The sequence below is a fragment of the Nycticebus coucang genome, chromosome X, assembly GCF_027406575.1.
Source record: "Nycticebus coucang isolate mNycCou1 chromosome X, mNycCou1.pri, whole genome shotgun sequence".
NCBI classification, from domain to species: Eukaryota; Metazoa; Chordata; class Mammalia; order Primates; family Lorisidae; genus Nycticebus; species Nycticebus coucang.
In genome coordinates, this window is record NC_069804.1 from 62,289,738 (window position 1) to 62,304,757 (window position 15,020).

General features: G+C 43.2%; 2 protein-coding genes and 1 pseudogene across 9 annotated transcripts in view; 1 reads left to right on the forward strand and 2 right to left on the reverse strand.

The window, feature by feature from the left end:
* Window positions 1-7,940, reverse strand: part of LOC128576831 (protein SET-like) — a 49,792-nt pseudogene extending 41,852 nt beyond the window's left edge.
* FGD1 (FYVE, RhoGEF and PH domain containing 1) overlaps window positions 1-10,888 on the reverse strand; it is a 95,995-nt gene extending 85,107 nt beyond the window's left edge. For 2 of the 3 annotated variants that reach the window (XM_053579273.1, XM_053579271.1), the window contains exon 1: window positions 10,535-10,652. The gene's annotated coding sequence lies outside the window, so the exon portion shown is untranslated. Of the gene's footprint in view, window positions 1-10,534; window positions 10,653-10,829 lie in introns of those variants that run through there. The other variant, XM_053579272.1, reaches the window with a different exon arrangement.
* The window catches only part of GNL3L (G protein nucleolar 3 like), a 52,793-nt gene continuing 48,376 nt past the window's right edge, over window positions 10,604-15,020 (forward strand). Inside the window, exons 1-3 of one of the 6 annotated variants that reach the window (XM_053579280.1) lie at window positions 10,669-10,730; window positions 11,001-11,019; window positions 13,115-13,180. In XM_053579280.1, the coding sequence (XP_053435255.1) occupies window positions 13,162-13,180 (19 nt within the window). In that variant the 5' untranslated portion in view covers window positions 10,669-10,730; window positions 11,001-11,019; window positions 13,115-13,161. Of the gene's footprint in view, window positions 10,731-10,952; window positions 11,020-11,231; window positions 11,248-11,673; window positions 11,891-13,114; window positions 13,181-15,020 lie in introns of those variants that run through there. The other 5 variants (XM_053579274.1, XM_053579278.1, XM_053579279.1 and 2 more) reach the window with 5 other exon arrangements.

The following is a 15,020-nucleotide window of genomic DNA, read 5'->3' on the forward strand; positions in this document are numbered from 1 at the left end:
TTGAAATAGTAAAAAGAATATTTGCAACATCTGAAAGTGATTAGTAGCTCCACTCTGTAAGGAACTCCAACAAATCAACAGGAGAGATAGGAACTCCAATAGAAAAAAAATGGATCAACTATACAAGCAAGCAATTTACAGAAGAGGCTTTTAACAAACATATACAAAGAGATGCTCAGAAATTCACTAGTAATCACAGAAATGCAAACTAAGACAAAGTAAGATATTACTTTATGCCTGTTAGACTGGTAAAATTAGATGAAAAATGTTAAGTGTTAGTGAGAATGTGGGGATACAAAATCTTCATACATGGTAAAAATGTGTACTAATGCAGTCATCTCAGAGAACCATCTCGAAAAGCAGTTCTCAACCTGTGGGTCACAATCCCTTTTTAACAATGAAAATACAGTGTGGCATTAGGAAGGTTGAGAACCACTGATCTAGAAGTACCCTGTTTCCCCGAAAATAAGATAGTGTCTTATTTTAAGGTGTGCTCCCAAAGATGCACTAGGTCTTATTTTCAGGGGATGTCTTATCTTTCCTGTAAGTAGGTCTTATTTTTGGAGGATGTCTTATTTTCGGGAAAACGGGGTACTGATGTTCTTAGTCACATTAAGTATATGCCCACTTTAGCCCACCCATTTAGCTCTTGGGGGTATGTTTCAAAAAAAAATCCTCACATAGGTCAATAAGGGGACAAGTACAAGTTCATTGAAGTATTATTGGGGAGCTGGAGGCAATCTTGCTGTCTATTCCCGGGAAATTGTTCAGGGAAAATGTAGTAAAGGCATACTGTGGTTACCATGACTAATTAGAAGCAACGGATTAAATGTATACACAGCAATATGGATAGACCTGAAAAACACAAGGCTGAATGAAAAAAGAAAGAGACAGACTGAGATATTTATACAAAATAAAAATACACAAAGCATACTTGTTACATATAGTGGGATAACCTGATATTATGTGCCTCCTGAAGTCACACAATATAAAGTACAGCATATTCCTTATGTACTGTTCTTTTTTTTTTCCCAGTCCAAAAAAAATCTTTATGTTCCTTTACTGGAGCAAGATTCCTGATTGGTATACAGTGATGTATTTACTAAACAGAGACCTGTGCAGAAATTACATACTATCCATCGAGACAGGTTTTTGTTACACTTTGCCTATTGATGGAATAGTTTCATTTATAAAGTTTTATACATCAAAAAGCTTTGAAATTGACCAGGCTGTCCATTAATTCACCTCTGAAAAAGTGGCATTTAATTTCAGCTACTATATTTTACAGCGTTAAAAAGCTTATGCATTAGGGAGCTTCTCTGCACAATGGCACTGAGCAGACAAGAGTCCATCATACCACTTAGATTCACAGTCATGAAAGCTTTGTGCTAGGACTTAAAGTGACTCCTAAGCTGGGACTTAAAGTGACTCCTAACCACCAACAAGGCCTTATTACTCTAACAGTGTGTCTTCTTGACTGCACTTTATAGGGCCAAGGGAGACATGCCAGTAACTGCCCCATGCATAACTTGGCATTAGGGCACCAGGTCTGTTTGATGGTGGTAGCAGGCACTATTTTATATCCAGCTAAAAGGCCCATTTTAAAACTGCCAATTGTGGAGATAACAATCAAGGGCACAACATATTCAGAACTGAGTTTTGAGCAATCTGATATCCCAAATAATGTATTTTCAGAAACCAATGACAAATTGTACCCATGTTTCCTAGCCATGAAGACATTTAATACATTGATTCAAATCCCTTTATTCAATCCACATAGCCCTGAGGTCATCCTGCAAAGTGCGTATCAAAAAATACAAAGTTGGGGGTGACAAAGTTTGATGATGATGCTATACAAGTCAAACTTGGAAGGTCATAGAAAGTACATCTATTCTGAGAGAAAAGCATCAAATCCTTTGTGTACACATTTAGTTTTATTGTAACAAAGCAACCTGTACACTTCCTCCCCTTCATCATCATCTTCCTCTTCTTACCTTCATCCTCATCCCCTTCTTCATCAATATCTTCCAAACCTTCTTCTTCTTCATCATCTTCTTCTCCTTCTTCATCATCCATATCAGGAACCAAGTAGTACTGTAATGGATTTGGCCAAATATCATCTTTGATGACCTCTCCTAATCCATCTGCACCTGCATCAGAATGGTTAGTAAACCAGGTAAAGAAGCTCTCTGGTTCCTCATGCTGCCTCTTCCTGCTGGCTTTATTCTGTGTTTGAGTGGAATGTTTCGTCAAATCCTTTCCAGATTTCCATTTGATTTCAGTGGACTTTGAAGATGGATCACCACTCTCATTCAGATGAAATTCTTTGGAGAGAACTTTATTTTCAAAGTAAGGGTTTTCATCAAAATAAAAATCTATTCTGTAACCTGATTTAATATCTTCAAATTCCGTCACTTCAACTCTGGTCAAATAATGCAGTGCCTCTTCATCCTCCTCCCCAAGCAGCGGGGGACACTTGTGGATGGTTGACAAATGTTGTTACCCCAAAATTTGTTATTTTAGTGATCAATTCTGACCTCTTCTGAAAAAATGGTTGGCGGAGTTTGTTATATTTCTGTTCTACTTTCAAAATCTCCTCACTGGTTTGTTCATTAAGTCTGTCTATTTCATTTTGTACTTCATTGATATGTTCAATTGCTTCCTGCTGTTCTTTTTCTGAGGTCTTGTCGGCCCCGTCATGGTTGGAGTTGAGCTCCTTTTTACTGAAGGGAAGGCGAAGAGGGTGGGCAGGCCTTATGTACTGTTCTTGCTAAAAACATTTAATCTGAATCTAATCATGTGGAAAGAGCAAATGAATCTGGCATGTGACATTCTATAAGACAACTGGTCCAGACTCTGCAAAAACATGAATGTTATTTGAGACACACAAAAAATATAGGGGTACTATTTTACATTAAAAGAGGTTAAAGGGATATAATAACCAAATGTAATACATAAACTTGATTAGGTCCTGGGATCAAAAAATAAATGTAACTCTAAAACATTTCTTTTTTTTGAGACAGAGTCTCAAGCTGTCCTCCTGGGTAGAGTGCCATGGCATTATAGCTCATAGCAACCTTAAACTCTTGGGCTTAAGTGATTCTCTTGCCTCAGCCTTCCAAGTAGCTGGGACTACAGGCACCTGCCACAACACCCAGCTATTTTTTGGTTGTAGTTGTCATTGTTGTTTGGCAGGCTGGGGCTAGATTCGAACCCACCAGCTGCGGTATATGTGGCTGGCGCCCTGACTGCTGAGTACAGGCACCCAGCCAGCTCTAAAACATTTTGAGGATAGTTGGGAAATGTGAATATGGGCTATATCTGATGATATTATTGAATTATTGTTAAATTTTCTTAGGTGTGATAATGGTATTGTTATACAGAAGAATATCTGGCAAAATATTAAGGATATATGGGCTTTCATTATATTATTCTTTCAAGTGTTCTAAGTTTTGCAAAATTAAAAAATAAAAATTTGGAGAAAATACATAGAAAACAACAATACATATATATATATTTTGAGACAGAGCCTCAAACTGTCACCCTGGGTAGAGTGCCATGGCATCACAGCTCACAGCAACCTGCAACTCCTGGGCATAAGCAATTCTCTTGCCTCAGCCTCCAAAGTACCTGGGACTACAGGTGCATGCCAAAACGCTCGGCTATTTTTTGGTTTTAGTTGTCATTGTTGTTTGGTAGGCCCAAGCTGGATTCAAACCCGCCAGCTTTGGTATATGTGGCTGGCACCTTAGCCGCTTGAACTACAGGCGCTGAGTCAACAATACATATTTTATAAGAATGCATATAAACAAAAAGATATACATAACATACCTTAGAATGGCTATATCTAGGAGGGAAATTAAAGTGGGAAGTAGAGATGAAAGTGATTTAAAAATATAACAAAAACCTCTCGCTAAAATAATACATTGAATACATGGAAAACAGAAAAGCACAAGGAAGAAAATTAAATTCACTGGTAATCTCACTTTGACTTGTTAAAAAAGTAAATTTCTGGGCCCTAAACCAGACTTAATCAAAACTGGGCATGGGGCCAGTAATTGGTGTTTTAATAAGCCCTCCCAGTGATTCTGATGTTGGCAAAAGTTAGAGAACCACAGACCTAGACTTAACTATTATTAACATTTGTTGTAGATCCGTAGGGTCTTTTAAAAAATTATGAAATATTTCAGGCATACAAATGAGTATAGAGAATAATATAACACACATCCATGTACCTAGTACCCAGCTTAGAAAGTAAAATATTAGACAAACAGTTCAAATCCCCTGTGTATCTCTTTCTTGTTCTGTTTGTTTTCTTCCCCAGAGGTGATCACCATTCTGTATTTTGTATTTCTCGTTTTTTTAATTAATTAATTTATTTTCTTTATTATTTATTTATTTTTGAGACAGAGCTTCAAGCTGTCGCTCCGGGTAGAGTGCTGTGGCATCACAGCTCACAGCAACCTCCAACTCCTGGGCTCAAGCGATTCTCCTGCCTCTGCTTCCCAAGTAGCTGGGACTACAGGCGCCCGCCACAATGCCCAGCTATTTTTTGGTTGCAGCCATCATTGTTGTTTGGCAGGTTTGGGCTGGATTCGAACCCGCCAGCTCAGGTGTATGTGGCTGGCGTCTTAGCCATTTGAGCCACTGGCGCCAAGCCGTATTTCTCATTTTTTTTAGATTTTAAAACTATGTAAATGGTCTTATACATCATGTCTTCTTCTGCAACTTATATTTTATCTCAGAATTGTATTTTTAAAATTTATGCGAGTTGATGCATGCAACTTTCCTTTCTTTTTTAGAGACCAGGCTAGAGTGCAGTGGCATCATCATAGCTCACTGCAAACTCAAACTCCTGGGCTCAAGTGATACACCTGCCTTAGCCTCCTGAGTAGTAGCTGGTCCTACAGGCATATGCCACCTTATCTGGCTAATGTAAAAAATAAAAAAAACTGAGAGGCAATTGTGGCTCAAGGAGTAGGGCACTTGCCCCATATACCAGAGGTGGCAGGTTCAAACCCGGCCCTGGCCAAAAAACTGCAAAATAAATAAATAAATAAATAAAAATTGCCAAGACAAAGTCTCCCTACTTTGCTCAGGCTGGTCTTAAACTCCTGCCCTCAATCAATCCTCATGCCTTGGTGGTCTTAAGAGCTAGGATTATGTGTATGAGTCACTAAACCTGGCCACAACTGTCTTTATCACTGTTGTACAGTATTCTATTGTATAGATACCCCATACATTATTTATTCATTCTTTTGCTGGTGGAATTTTAGGTTGTTGAAATTTTTTTCTATATTACAAACCATTCTACAATGACTATTCTTCCACCTGCCCTTGTTTTGTTTTGTTTTAGAGTCTCACTGGCTCAGCACCCATAGCACAGTGGTTACGGCGCCAGCCACATACACCGAGGGTGGCAGGTTTGAACCTGGCGCAGGCCAGTTAAACCACAATGACAACTGCAAAAAAAATAATAGCTGGGCATTGTGGTGGGCGCCTGTAGTCCCAGCTACTTGGGAGGCTGAGGCAAGAGAATTGCTTAAGCCCAAGAGTTTGAGGTCGTTGTGAGCTGTGATGCCATGGCACTCTACCAAGGGCAACATAGTGAGACTCTGTCTCAAAAAAAAAAAAAAAGTCTCACTCTGTTGCCCAGGCTAGAGAGTCATGGCATCAGCCTAGCTCACAGCAACTTCAAACTCTTGGGCTTAAGCAATCCTTCTGCCTCAGCTCCCTGAGTAGTTGGGACTACAGGCATCTGTTATAATGCCCAGATAATTTTTTCTATTATTATCTTTTTGAGGCAGAGTCTTACTTTGTCACCCTCGGTAGGGTGCTGTGGCATCACAGCAACCTCCAGCTCTTGGGCTAGGGCAATTCTCTTGCCTCAGCCTCCCTAGTACCTGGGACTACGGGCACCCAATACAATGCCTGGCTATTATTGTTGCACTTGCCACTGCTGTTTTAGCTGGCTGAGGCTGGGTTCGAACCCATCACCCTCGGTATATGGGGCCGGAGCCACTGAGCCACAGGTGCTGCCCTATTTATTTATTTATTTATTTGGTAGAAACAGAGTCCCAGTAGAGTGCTGTGGCGTCACACTGCTCACAGCAACCTCCAACTCCTGGGCTTAGGCGATTCTCCTCCTGAGTAGAATCAGCCTCAGGAGGAGATCTGGTGCTTCAGTCTACCGAGTAGCTGGGACCACAGGCGCCCGCCACAATGCCCGGCTATTTTTTCATTGCTGTTCAGCTGGGGCCGGGTTTGAACCTGCCACCCTCAGTATATGGGGCTTGTGCCCTACCCACTGAGCCACAGGTGCAGCCCAATTTTTTTCTGTTTTTATTTTATTTTGAGACAGAGTCTCACTTTGTCACCATTTGTAGAGTGCCATAGCATCACAGCTCACAGCAACCTTAAACTCTTAGGCTTAAGTGATTCTCTTGCCTCAGCCTCCTAAGTAGCTGGGACTACAGGTGCCCACCACTACGCCCGGCTAATTTTTTTTTAGAGATGGGGTCTTGCTCTGGCTCAGGCTGGTCTCGAACTTGTGAGCTCAGGCAATCTACCAACCTTGGCCTCCCAAGTGCTGGGATTATAGGCGTGAGCCACTGTGCCCGGCCAGTTTTTCCTTTTTTTTTTTTTTTTTTTGTAGAGACAGAGTTTCACTTTATTGCCCACAGTAGAGTGCCATGGCGTCACACAGCTCACAGCAACTTCCAACTCCTGGGCTTAGGCGAGTCCCTTGCCTCAGCCTCCAGAGTAGCTGGGACTACAGGTGCCCGCCACAATGCCCGGCTATTTTTTTGTTGCAGTTTGGCCGGGGTCGGGTTTGAACCCGCCACCTTCGCTATTTGGGGCCGGTGCCCTGCCCACTGAGCCACAGGCGCCACCCAGTTTTTTACTATTTTTAGTAGACATGGCATCTCATTCTTGCTCAGGCTGGTTTTGAACTTATGAGCTTAAAGGATCCTCCAGCTTTAGCTTCCCTGAGTGCTAGGATTATAGGCCTTAGCCACCATGCCTGGACAGTGTCTTTCTCTGTTGCTCAGGCTAGAATGCAGTGGGATCATCACAGCTCATTGCAACCTCAAACATTTGGGCTCAAGTCATCCTCCTGCCTCAGCCTCCCCAGTGGCTAGAACTATAGGCACGTGTCAGCGTGCCGGGATAATTTTAATTTTTGTAGAGAAAGGGTCTCATTATATTGCTCAGGCTGGTCTCAATCTCCTACCTTCAAGCAATCCTCCCATTTCCCAAAGTGTAGGATTACATGAATAAGCCACTGTATCAGTACCCACATGCTTCCCTGAGGAAATGTGTAAGATGCTCTCTAGGATTTAAAAGTCTAGGGACAATATCTATCTATCTTCCTCCAAGCGTAGAATTGTTGGGTACCAGTTCCATCTTTAATTATTGTAGATACTTCCTAATTGTTTTCCAAAGTAGTAATACCAATTTTCACTCCTATTTTATTTTAGACAGAATCTCACTGTATCGCCCTCAGTAGAGTGCCGTTGCATAACGGCTCACAGCAACCTCCAACTCCTGGGCTTAAGCGATTCTCTTGCCTCAGTCTCCTGAGTAGCTGGGACTACAGGTGCCCGCCACAATGCCCAGCTATTTTTTGTTGTGGTTTGGCCGGGGCCGGGTTCGAACCCACTACTCTGGGTATATGGGACCGGCACCCTACCCACTGAGCCACAGGTGCTGCCCTATTTTTTTCCCTTATAGTTTGTAATTTTTTTTTTTTTTTTTTGCATTTGGGATTTTGTTTAAAAAGTCCTTCCTCAGTCATTGGTCACAAAGATATTCTCTTGCATATTTTATATTAACTTTTAATTTTACCTTTTACATTCATAGTCCACCCTCTTATGTGGAATAAGTAGTGATCCAGTTTCATAGTTCTCTTTGTGGTGAGCCAAATTTCCCAATGCCATCTAGTAAACTGTCCATTTCCCATTCATTTGTGGTGCAGGACTGTAAACTCACACACTTAACATTTGCTGAAGTCTGCCTTGTATCAGGCTTGTGCTAGGTCTTATTGAGGGTTTGGAGTTAAATGGACCCTGTTTTTAGTGAGTTCACCCTCCCATGGAGATACATTCACATAAACCACCATAGTATTAGGTGATTAGTGCTAGGTTAGCTGTATTAAGGTGCTCTGGGTTTCTAGCTAATGTAGGAAAGTCAAGGAAGGATTCATAGGAATGACAAGAGTTAGGTTTCAGAGAAATAGGAAAAATTTGCAAAGTAGGGGGAAAGGTGAAGATGGCCAGGGCTGGCTTGGGGTCCAGAGGAATTTTGTGGGATCTCTAGGATTATAGGTTAGTGGATGTAGTGGTAGTGAGTCCTGTAGTATGTAAGGGGTAAGCAAGCATAGAGAGTCACTTATCAGCCCCAATGTGCTTGAGGTGGGGGGACTATACCCTCTGGGTAGACCTCCACTTACCCAGTGCCCCACCCCAGCTTTTAGGCTTGAGAAAGAGAGGCTGGAATAAAAATATTAGGAAAATGACTCCTTCAGGCAAATATTTACTATTTTTAGAGGGAGAAAAAAATTCCTCAGTTAAGTCAGGAGCTCTTGTATGTTGTGGGTGAGGAAACCCCTACCTGTCTGCACTCCAGAGACACGTGACTTAAAATGAAATCTTACGCCCCCCAGCTGATTGAATGGATCCCGTCTTGGCCAAGGAGACCCCAGAAATACCCTAAAGCTAAGCTGTTGGCCACCAGAAGGGAGGTGAGACATACCTGGCATGCCCCCTCCTTTCTTGGGGATATCCTTTGTAAATTATTAACAGGCCAAAGGCTATGCAAGGCAAAGCTTAAATCACACCAGCAGGTCATCGCTTTAACCAACTGATCACCAGAGTCTGGGTACAGACAGTGGCTATTCTCTGATTAACATACTTGCTTACCATAAAAACATTACAGGCATTTAGACAAAGCTGCTTTTCTTTTCTTCTGTCTTTTTCTTTTTTGTTGTTTTTGTTTGAGACAGACCCTCAAGCTGTTGCCCTGGGTACAGTGCCCTGGCATCACAGCTGACAGCCACCTCCAACTCTTGGGCTCAAGCGATTCTCCTGCCTCCGCCTCCCAAGTAGCTGGGACTACAGGCACGCGCCACAACTCCCAGCTACTTTTTTTTTTTGGTTGCAGTTGTCCTTGTTTGGCGGCCCGGTCTAGATTTGAACCTGCCAGCTTGGGTGTATGTGGCTGGCGCCTTAGCCGCTTGAGCCACAGGCGCAGAGCCTAAACAAAGCTGCATTTCTTTCTTTCTTTTTTTGAGACAGAGTTTCATTATGTTACCCTCGGCATTGTGCAGTGTATGGCGTCACAGCTCATAGCAACCTCAAACTCTTGGGCTTAAGTGATTCTCTTGCCTCAGCCTCCCAAGTAGCTGGGACTACAGACACCCGCCACAATACCCGCTATTTTTTTGTTATAGATTGTCATTGTTGTTTTAGCAGGCCTGGGCCGGGTTCGAACCCGCCAGCTTCGGTGTGTGAGGCCAGCGCCGTAACCACTCAGCTACAAGCGCCGAGCCAGAGCTGCATTTTTTTAAATTAAATCATAGCTGTGTACATTAATGCGATCGTGGGGCACCATACACTGGTTTTATAGACCGTTTGACACATTTTCATCACACTGGTTAACATAGCCTTCCTGGCATTTTCTTAGTTGTTGTGTTAAGACATTTACATTCTACATTTACTAAGTTTCACATATACCCTTGTAAGATGCACCACAGGTGTAATCCCACCAATCACCCTCCCTCTGCCCTGCATTTCTTTAACCAATAACAAATCACAGAATCTTTAGGCCACCGGTAATTTCCTGCTTTCACATATCTTTCCTTTTCAAGCCAAACCAATATATACCTTCCATATCTTGATTTGTGACTTTATGTGTCACTCCTGTGTCCCTGAAACATATAAACCAAAAACATGCGAGATCACCTGCTCTACGTTTCTTGGGTGTAGCACTCTTGAGACACAGTCTCTTATACTCATTTCAGAACAAAACTCTTTAAATTATTTCACAGTGTTTGGGTTCTTTACCATTGACAGATTTAAATTCATTTCCTCTGCAAATGCTATTCTTGGACTGAGGAAATAGAAGAGGGCAAACAGAGTGGGAGAGGTTACCAGTCTTGGTTCCTGCTCCAGCTCAGATTGGGCCTGGCCATGGATCTGAGCTTCTGCAAAAGTTGCTGAAAGCACTGAGAGTTTGTCTAGGGCCCTAGAAGCCTAGAAGTTTCTTTTTTAATGGCTATCGGTAGAGTGCCATGGCGTCACAGCTCGCAGCAACCTCCAACTCTTGGGCTTAGGCAATTCTCTTGGCTCAGCGTCCCGAGTAGCTTGGACTACAGGCGCTCACCACAACGCCTGGCTATTTTTTGTTCTTATTGTTGCAGTTTGGCCGGAGCCGGGTTCGTTCCTGCCACCCTCGGTATATGGGGCCGACGCCCTACCCACTGACTCACAGGCGCCGCCCCTAGAAGCTTGGGAACAGCCAACCAATTCCTTACTTCAGGTGGGAAATACTCAGGCAGACATGTGACCCAGGCAGCCATTTTCTCTCACTCTGCCGTCGCCATCTTCCAAGAAGACAAAGACACTGGCCCCCACCCTTGTCTAACGCAGTAAGATTCCCTGGTCAGCAAAGGTGGGAACACGCATCACTTAATCCCAGACCAGGTCCGCACACAACATTTTGGCTTAAAAGTAAGTTACACAGCCAATCACCGCTTTCCTCCACCAGTTCCCCGCCTCCCCTACCACTTCCCCGCCTCCTCCTCTCCGCTCCACTACTTCCTTACCTACCCTGCAGCCAAGGAGGTGGGGCCAGCCTGGTCCGGAGGAACGGACCGGCGGGCGCTAACCGTCAATCTGAGGCCCCGCCCCTGTGGGTGACAGTCGGGAACCGGAAGTCGGAGCCTAGTGGTGCGAGCATAGCTAGGCTTACCGGATTGTCTTGCTACTCTCTCTTCTCAGATCCCTGCTGGAAGTGTAGGTAAGAGACTACTCTCCTCTTTTCACACGGTGAGCGCACACCTAACCCGCAGGGCGTTAGGATCATCTACTGGAAGTAAAACCAGAGATGCCTGCCAGAGTAGAAGGTCCCGGAAGAGCTGCAGGGGATCGTCCCGCACGTGGAGACGCGCCTAACTGGATTCTTGTAGGGTAGAAGGGTACAGCTTCACCCCACCCAGAAAGGCGCAGACCCTGGACACACTTTATTGTGAGTCACAGACCTCACTTGTGTGGAAAAGCGTCCATCGTCCTCTGCCCTTTAGGGTAGTGAGGCTCCGCATTCTCTGGTGTAGACAAGTGTCGACCCACCAAAGGTGTGGTGCCATCGACCTCAATCGTATAGAGACATATCCCCCTCCTCAGCTGACTACTGCAGACTTCTGACTTAAGTCACCTTTCCAGCTTGGCTTAAGATGTCCTCAAGGTACTGCCTCCCCCAGGATAGAGGCTTTGCTATATTCCCCACCACCATCAGTATAGAGAACTTAAGAAACATTTAATACGCAGAGGAAGGGGACCTCCTCGCTTCGTGTAGAGACCTAGAGCTCCCCCTATCTCTCCTTAACTTCTGCTGAGGAACTAATTGACGGAAGCCCCGCCCCCATTCCTGTAGCGACTATAAACCACTCCTCCCCTAAGTGGTTGGAGGCACAGGCTTCAGCCTCTGGAAGACCAAGCCAATTTCTCCATCCTCCTGCGCTAGAGTGAGTCTCTGTTCTGGAGAACTGGACTGAATCCCTATTTCAGTGAAGAGACAGCGTTTTCCCAATGTGCCTCGCAGCAAATAGGAACAGACTTTAATCCAGGAAGAGACAGTCAGAGGAGCTGAGATTTGTATCCACCCATTTGAGGTAAACACAGATTGCCCCCCCCAAGGATTTAGAATCAACAAATGCAGGAGAACACTGCTCCTCACTCTGCAGTGAAGTGCAGTGCATATGGGCTCTCTATTTACCCAAGGTATAGGTGCTCAGATTTGTTTCCCTCCACTCAGGGAAAAGACACAGACACCCCTCCCCCAAGTGTTAGTTAGGTTGATATGTTGAATTTATGGCTGCATTACCCACCCCTTTCACCCCCTACCCATGCAGAGAACCAGAGGCCCTATTATTTCCTTTCAGTGTTAGTTTGCTGCTGACTTCAGCCCACATAAAAAATACACAATCTGTCCTAGGATCCCTACCATGGAAGGGTCTAGTATGTAGAATAGCCCACTACAAGTAAGTTGCAGACCCTACTCATTTACTCATTCATGGTTATGCAATTTATCTCTTTGTTAGTGTGGCACTGATACCACCTCATAGCTGAGTCAGGCATATCAATCCTGCCCCACAGCCCTTTCCAGGGTAAAGAGATCAAGGACCTTTCCCCTTCCTTCCCTGAAATTTAGAGATATATGGACTTGTGTTTCTCTTCCACGCAGCAGAGATGCACACATCTACTGTGTGGATTTCCTCAATTTCTCTGTACCCTAGAGTAGAAGGACAGATGGCAATCCCCCCACCAATTGCCAAGGTACAGACTCAGCCACATAATAGGCAGAGATTTTTCCCTTCTCTGAGATTTTGCACTCATCTCAGTCCACAGAAACACCCAGATAGGAAACTCTGTTCTCAGGCTCCTTTTCATCAGGATAGACTCCTGTGGTCTATTTTTTTCTCCCACCTTTCCCAGGGTAGATGAGATAGATGTCCCCTATTTGGGAAAGGAGGCACTATCATGTAGAAACAGACCATCTTTATATGTCCCTCTTCCCTCAGTGTGAAAGCTTTAGTACTAGAACCTTACTTAGGGTATAACATTACAGGGTGGAAGGTTAAGGACCAAGGACCCTGTCTGATGTGCTGAGGCACTGACTATCTAGGAGGAGAGGTTTAGCCTATACCTCCCTTTAGTGGTGTGACACTGCCTTCCCTGTATGGCCTAAGCAATACCAGGTCCTAACTCCAGTAAAGCCCCTTCTAGTTTAGGGGTTCTTCATCATTTTCTTTAACATTTTATTTTACCTTTGGGGAGCTTGTGGCTTTGTGGTTCCCAGCTTGATCTTCAAATTGTTTTTCTTCTCATTCTGACAGGAAGAAAGCTGGCAGATTTAAACTTATCTGCTTTCAAGCTCATCGTCATGATGAAACTTAGACACAGTAAGTTTCCTTTACATCCCTTCCAATCCTGTGCTTTGAATGCATAGTCGTAGTATTTCATAGCATCTTTTAAAATTTGCTCAGTATGTTCCAGATCACTCAGTCTAGTCTTTTACATATAGTATCATTGCTGTCCACCTGACTTCCTTTTAGGGTAATGCTCCCCTTATCCCCCATTCCCTTTTACAGATGAGGAAACTGAGGCCTAGTAAGGGTATAACAAGCAGATCTGAGTTAAATAGTAGAGAATACCATATTACACTGCTTGTAACCCTAACGTGTTCTAACAATTGTCTTTTTTTTTTTTTTTAATCTTTTCCCCACTGAATTTTTTTTTTTTTTTTTATTGTTGGGGATTCATTGAGGGTACAATAAGCCAGGTTAAACTGATTGCAATTGTTAGGTAAAGTCCTTCTTGCAATCATGTCTTGCCCCCATAAAGTGTGACACACACCAAGGCCCCACCCACCTCCCTCCTTCCCTCTTTCTGTCCCCCCCCATAACCATAATTGTCATTAATTGTCCTCATATCAAAATTGAGTACATAGGATTCATGCTTCTCCATTCTTGTGATGCTTTACTAAGAATAATGTCTTCCATGTCCATCCAGGTTAATACGAAGGATGTAAAGTCTCCATTTTTTTTAATGGCTGAATAGTATTCCATGGTATACATATACCACAGCTTGTTAATCCATTCCTGGGTTGGTGGGCATTTAGGCTGTTTCCACATTTTGGCGATTGTAAATTGAGCTGCAATAAACAGTCTAGTACAAGTGTCCTTATGATAAAAGGATTTCTTTCCTTCTGGGTAGATGCCCAGTAATGGGATTGCAGGATCAAATGGGAGGTCTAGCTTGAGTGCTTTGAGGTTTCTCCATACTTCCTTCCAGAAAGGTTGTACTAGTTTGCAGTCCCACCAGCAGTGTAAAAGTGTTCCCTTGGTATACTATTCAGCCATTAAAAAAAATGGAGACTTTACATCCTTCGTATTAACCTGGATGGAAGTGGAAGACATTATTCTTAGTAAAGCATCACAAAAATGGAGAAGCATGAATCCTATGTACTCAATCTTGATATGAGGACAATTAATGACAATTAAGGTTATGGGGGGGGAAGCAGAAAGAGGGATGGAGGGAGGAGGGTGGGGCCTTAGTGTGTGTCACATTTTATGGGGGCAAGACACGATTGCAAGAGGGACTTTACCTAACAATTGCAATCAGTGTAACTGGCTTATTGTACCCTCAATGAATCCCCAACAATAAAAAAAAAAAAAAAAAAAAGTGTTCCCTTCTCTCCACATCCACGCCAGCATCTGCAGTTTTGAGATTTTGTGATGTGGGCCATTCTCACTGGGGTTAGATGATATCTCAGGGTTGTTTTGATTTGCATTTCTCTAATATATAGAGATGATGAACATTTTTTCATGTGTTTGTTAGCCATTCGTCTGTCATCTTTAGAGAAGGTTCTATTCATGTCTCTTGCCCATTGATATAAGGGATTGTTGGCTTTTTTCATGTGGATTAATTTGAGTTGTCTATAGATCCTAGTTATCAAGCTTTTGTCTGATTGAAAATATGCAAATATCCTTTCCCATTGTGTAGGTTGTCTCTTTGCTTTGGTTATTGTCTCCTTAGCTGTACAGAAGCTTTTCAGTTTAATGAAGTCCCATTTGTTTATTTTTGTTGTTGTTGCAATTGCCATGGCAGTCTTCTTCATGAAGTCTTTCCCCAGGCCAATATCTTCCAGTGTTTTTCCTATGCTTTCTTGGAGGATTTTTATTGTTTCATGCCTTAAGTTTAAGTCCTTTATCCATCTTGAATCAATTTTTGTGAGTGGGG